At 57.7% G+C, this 5,732-nt stretch overlaps 1 protein-coding gene across 1 annotated transcript; it reads left to right on the top strand.

Annotated features, from left to right (window-relative positions):
* Window positions 1–4,384: 4,384 nt before the first annotated feature.
* Window positions 4,385–5,494, top strand: LOC122320349 (predicted GPI-anchored protein 23). Its single transcript, XM_043208542.1, has 2 exons — window positions 4,385–4,727; window positions 4,878–5,494. The coding sequence occupies exons 1-2, from the start codon at window positions 4,385–4,387 to the stop codon at window positions 5,492–5,494; spliced, it is 960 nt and encodes a 319-aa protein (XP_043064477.1).
* The last annotated feature ends 238 nt before the right edge of the window (window positions 5,495–5,732 follow it).

Raw genomic sequence — 5,732 nt, forward strand, 5'->3', positions numbered from 1 at the left:
ACCAGAATAGGTATAGAATGGGGGAAGTCCTGGTTATACAACCTTAAAAAGGACGATTTCCCGGCGATCGCAAGCGCCCTAGGCATCGAGCTAGAGGGCCTCGTAGAGGAAATGAGGCGGACACTGACCGAATTCATCGACCACTCCGAACATGATCATGAAGCGCTGGCAATTCTGGCGGCCCTGGAAAGGGATTAAGCCAAATACCCGTCGGTCGGCCTGAAAGTCACCGGAGCCGAGGGCCTGGTGCGCAGCCTGGACGTGAGCAGCATGCAGAACGCCGGCAGGAGCAGCAGCCGCGACCGACGGGAGAACAGCAGGGAGAGAAAGAGCGTCAACCGCGAACAACGCGAGGAAAATGGCAGACCAGGACAGGATTATGCCAAAGTCACAAAACAAGTCAGGGAGTGGAGTTTCCGCTACGACGGGAATGAGAAGCGCCTGGAGTTCCTCGAACAAGTGGAGTGGTCGGCCATGACATACGGGCTAGACATAAACCAAATCCCGAGGGCAATGCCGGAACTGCTTCAGGGTAGAGCGCTCAAATGGTTCATCGCCAACAACAGGTTCTGGGAGACCTGAGGCGGATTTAGCCAAAGCTTCCAGAGCTTCTTTTCCAGGGGGTTCATGAACAAACTCGCAGATCAGGTCAGGCAGAGGAAGCAAAACTACGGCGAAAGCTTCAAGGACTACATGGTAGACATATAGACACTGATGCGACCCCTGGGCTTGAACAAGGACGAAATCTTGGAGCGGATTAAGGAAAACAGCACCCCGACACTACGGCTGTTTATCCGCCCCTACAGGTGCCAGAACCTGGATACCCTGATGGCATTAGCGGACGAATTTGAGGAGCTCGACCAGCAGAGGGAACGGTTCGAGCAGGAAAACGTCACAAAAGCCCGGGAAGATAGGCGTCATAAACGGAGAATGCTGCGCACGAGCGGGAAACGCCAAGCGACATCAGCCACCGAGGGGCGGCCAGGGATCGCAAGGTGCTGCCTCTCGAAACTAATGGGCGATCTGAAGGCGGAAGAGATGCAGCTGTCCGCCACTGTGCTCATAAACAAACGAAAAGTGAAGGCCACGGTGGACACTGGCGCCACGGCAAGCTTTATAAGCGAAGAGTTGGCGGACAGGCTGCAGGCCGCCGGTAAGGTCGTACCAACGAGAAGGCAGGTGCGCATGGCAGACGGAAGATGCGGGAGCATCCAATCACAGCTGGAGATAGTGGTTGGTCTCGGGACGAGACAGGTGTTGATGCAGTTACTAATCCTCCCAAGAGTGATAGACGCCATAGTATTGGGTTGGGATTTCCTCACAAAAATAGGAGCGGAGGTAAAATGCGCAGGACTCGAGGTGGCGATACCAGCAAGGAAGCGCAGACTAGGAATGCTGGAAGAAAGACTGTCGGTAGCAGTGGTAGAAACACCAGAACAGTTTTCGGAAGAGGACATCGCCAAACTCCTGAAGGAGGAGCTGAAAGCTCTAGAAGAGTCAAGCGGAGTATCAAACATAGCCGTCCACAAGATCACGATGAAGGACGACCAGCCAGTGAAGCAGCGGTACTACCCAAAAAACCCCAAAAATGCAGGGGGAAATAAACGAAAAGGTAGACGAGCTGCTGGAAAAAGGATGCATCGAGCCGTCAAGAAGCCCGTACAGCTCTCCAATCGTCATGGTAAAGAAGAAGACGGGAAAATGGAGGCTGTGCGTAGATTTCCGACAAATCAACGCAAAGTCGGTAAAGGATGCGTACCCGATGCCTATGATCAATTACATACTGGATCAATTAAGGGAGGCACGGTACATCAGCAGCCTGGACTTAAAGGATGGATACTGGCAGATACCGCTGGAAGAGAAGAGCAGGCAGTATACCGCGTTCACCGTCCCAGGAAAAGGACTGTTCCAATGGAAGGTGATGCCATTCGGGCTGCACTCAGCGTCGGCAACGTTCCAAAGGGCGCTCGATCAGGTCATAGGGCCTGAGATGATGCCGCACGCCTTTGCGTATCAAGACGATATTATCGTCATCGGACGGACGCTGGAGGAGCATAAAAGAAACCTGAGGGAAGTGTTCCGAAGACTGAGAGCAGCGAACCTAAAAGTAAACGTGGAGAAGTGCAAGTTCTTCAGAAAGGAGCTGCAGTACTTGGGACATCGCATCACCGACCAAGGAATTGGAACTGATCCGGAGAAGGTGGCGGCGATAGCGTTGCTGGAACCTCCAGCCAACGTCAAGGAGCTGAGGCAATACCTGGGAGTGGCATCATGGTACCGACGTTTTGTACCCGACTTCGCCACACTAGTCCAGCCGCTTAATGCCCTACTCCGAAAGAAGGTGAAATGGGAGTGGACCGACGACCACCAGAAAGCGTTTGAGGCGGTCAAGGCCAGGCTGGTCGCAGACCCAATCCTGGCATGCCCAGACTTCACGAAGACGTTCATCCTGCAAACAGACGCCAGCGACTACGGGCTCGGCGCCATACTCACGCAGCATTCGGACCAAGGCGAGAGAGTAATCTCGTATTCAAGTCGCTCCCTAAATGGAGCGGAAAGGAATTACTCCGCAACGGAAAAGGAATGCTTGGCGATTGTATGGGCCATAAGAAAGTTGCGACCATACCTCGAGGGATACCACTTCAAGGTAATCACGGATCATATGGCACTGAAGTGGCTCAACAGCATAGAGAGCCCGTCGGGAAGGATTGCAAGATGGGCACTGGAACTCCAGCAATATGATTTTGAGATATCCTACCGGAAAGGCCAACTTAACGTCGTGGCGGATGCCCTGTCAAGACAGCCATTGCCAGCGGAATGCCGCCGCATGAAGACAAAGAAGGCAGACCCGAAGACAGCGGAACAGGGACGCGATTGGATAGCAGAGATGAGGAACAAGGTGGAGCAAAACCCGCAGAAATACCCGTATTACATGCTGGAAGGCGATCAGATGTATCGCCACATACCCCACAGGGCGGGGAACGAGGACGTGGTTGCGTGGAAGCTATGCATACCCAGAGGATCAAGGCAGAGGGTGATAGCAGAAAATCACGACGCACCAACAGCCAGTCACTTGGGCAGCAGGAAAACGATCGCGAGAGTGGCTGCGAGGTACCACTGGCCGGGCATGCACAGGGACATCAGAGACTACGTGCGTAGCTGTGAGAGCTGCATGAAGTACAAGCCGAATCAGCTACAGGTTGCAGGCAAGATGTTGACGCAGATTCCCGAGGAGCCGTGGGCGAGAGTGTGTGCCGATTTCGTCGGGCCACTGCCGAGGTCAAAACTCGGCAATGCTATGCTGCTCGTGCTGGTGGACTGATTCTCGAAGTGGACCGAGTTGGTGCCAATGCGGAAGGCGACCACGGAATCTCTACAGAAGGCGATAAGGGAGAGAATCGTCTCACGGTACGGGGTCCCTAAGGTGTTAATCACGGACAACGGGGTACAATTCACAAGCAGGGCGTTTAAAAGATTTCTGGAAGAATTGGGGGTGCGACACCAATTCACTGCACCATACACGCCTCAGGAAAACCCGACAGAAAGGGCAAACAGAACAGTTAAGACGATGATAGCCCAGTTCGCGGGGGCCGACCAGAGGACCTGGGACGACAAATGGCCAGAACTACAGCTGGCAGTGAATACCAGTGTGGCGGAGTCCACCGGGTACTCACCAGTGTTCGTCACCCAGGGTCGAGAACCTAGGCTGCCAAAAGCTCTTTTCGACGAACACACAATCGAGACCGGAAAGGCGAGACAAACACCGAAGGAAAATGCACAAAAACTGTAGGAAATTTTCGAACTCGTCAGACGTAATATGGAGAAGGCAGCGCAAGATCAGGCAAGGCATTACAACCTGCGAAGGAGACCATGGACGCCAAGGATTGGTGATAGGGTCTGGGCCAAGGAGCACCACCTGTCCAAAGCGGTGGAAGGCTTCGCGGCGAAATTGGCCCCCAGATATGACGGGCCATTCACAATCACTAATTTTATTTCCCTGGTAATTTGTAATTTACGGCACAGCGGAAAGGAGGAAACCGAGGTGTCATGGGGAACCACGCGGGAAGACTCGGTCTTTTCAAAAATTACGATCAAGATGGCCGGACGTAAACAGCAGCAGCACCAGCAGCCGCAACAACAGCAGCAGCAACGGCAGCAGCAGCACCAGCAACAGCAACAGCAGCAGCAGCACCAGCAGCCGCAACAACAGCAACAGCAGCAGCCGTTGCCGCTGCAGCAGCTGCGCAAGCGCAAGGTCGGCGCGGAGGGCCGCGACCAGCGGCAACAGCCAGGGGCGAAGTGGGGGCGTCGGCGCTCGTCGTCGGCCCTCCAGCTGCTGGCGTCCCCGCTGGTATCGCGGTCCCCGTCGCCGGCCTGGTGCGAGATGTCGGAGAGGGAGGTGTCCTCCGACGAGGAGGTCGACGGCGGCCCCACCGCGGAGATAGTCACGGTGGAGTTGTCGTCGACGGAAGAGGACAGCGGCGGGGAGACTGTGACCCCCGTGGTCTCGTCGGACGAGGACGACGACAGGCGGGCGGCAAAGGCCAGGGAGGAGCTACAGGCAGCTCAGGCGGGCCGTGGCGGGTGGCGACATCATCCGGTGCGGAACGGAGGCTCCGTCGGGGGACCCCGCGGAAGTGGCAGCCATCATGGCCAGGCGCCAATGGACGCTGCGGAGGTTGCAGGAGCAGCAGAGGGAAAGGGTGGCGGCGTGGGAGGCGTGGCAAGTGCGACTCCAGCAAGCGGAGGCCGAGTTGTGGAGGCCGTCACCAAGGTCGTCGTCGGCGTCGTCATCTTCGTCGTCGTCGTCGTCGTCATCATCGTCGTCGTCGTCGTCGGCATCATCGTCGTCGTCGGCGTCATCATCGCCGCCGAAGCTGCCGTCGCCGCCGCCGAAACTGCCGTCGCCGCCGCCGAAACTGCCGTCGCCACTGCCGAAACTGCCATCGCCGCCGAAGCTGCCGTCGCCGCCGCCAAAACTGCCGTCGCCACCGCCGAAACTGCCATCGCCACCGCCGTCGCCGAAGCTGTCACCGCCGTCGCCGAAGCTGTCATCGCCGCCGCCTCCTCCGCCGGCGTGGGTGTGGCCACCACGGCCGCAAGGGCCACTGCCGTCGCCGACGCCGCCGCTGCCGCAAGGGCCGTCGCCGCCGCTGCCGCAAGGGCCGCCGCCGTCGCCACCGGCAAGGAGCACGCCGCCGCTGCCGCAAGGGCCACCGCCGTCGGCGCCGCAACCGCCGCCACGACCGCCGAAGCTGCTCCGTCAGGTGTCGTGTCCGGAGGCCCAGGCACCAAAGAGACCCACCTTGCGGAGGACGGTGTCGGTGGAGCCCGCCGGGCGGGAGATAGCCCTCACGGAGTGCCCAGATGCGGTGAGGACCGAGGCGGAGAGGCAGGCTCGGCGAGGGAGGACCCAGCGGTGGGCCAAATTAATGTGGTCAGAAGGGGCCCGCTACCGCATCAAGATGGCGGGCGGGCGGGCCAGGGTCTTTAAGACACAATAAATGCCCATTCAAGTGTACTAGTCGACTGTATATGTGGGGGACAGGGGCGGGTAGTGCTGGAGGTGGACCGGTCAATAAAACACACACAAAATATAGGCAACACAGAAAAAAATGCCTCGGGAAACGGAGGACGTCTTCGTCGGAATTCGGTCGGTACGGCGGAGACACACGAAGCAGCGACCCGACCCCATCCAAATCCCCGTTAAGAATACACGGTGGGCTCATCAC

The sequence above is a fragment of the Drosophila ficusphila genome, unplaced genomic scaffold (assembly GCF_018152265.1).
Source record: "Drosophila ficusphila isolate 14025-0441.05 unplaced genomic scaffold, ASM1815226v1 contig_470, whole genome shotgun sequence".
In the NCBI taxonomy this organism is placed as follows: Eukaryota; Metazoa; Arthropoda; class Insecta; order Diptera; family Drosophilidae; genus Drosophila; species Drosophila ficusphila.

Excerpts from the sequence above, each read along its gene's own strand:
- LOC122320349 (XM_043208542.1), top strand. The coding sequence starts at position 4,385 with ATGTCGGAGAGGGAGGTGTCCTCCGACGAGGAGGTCGACGGCGGCCCC. Across the intron at positions 4,728-4,877 it reads CGGCGTGGGAGGCGTGGCAA|CTGCCGTCGCCGCCGCCGAA; the intron begins GTGCGACTCCAG and ends TCGCCGCCGAAG.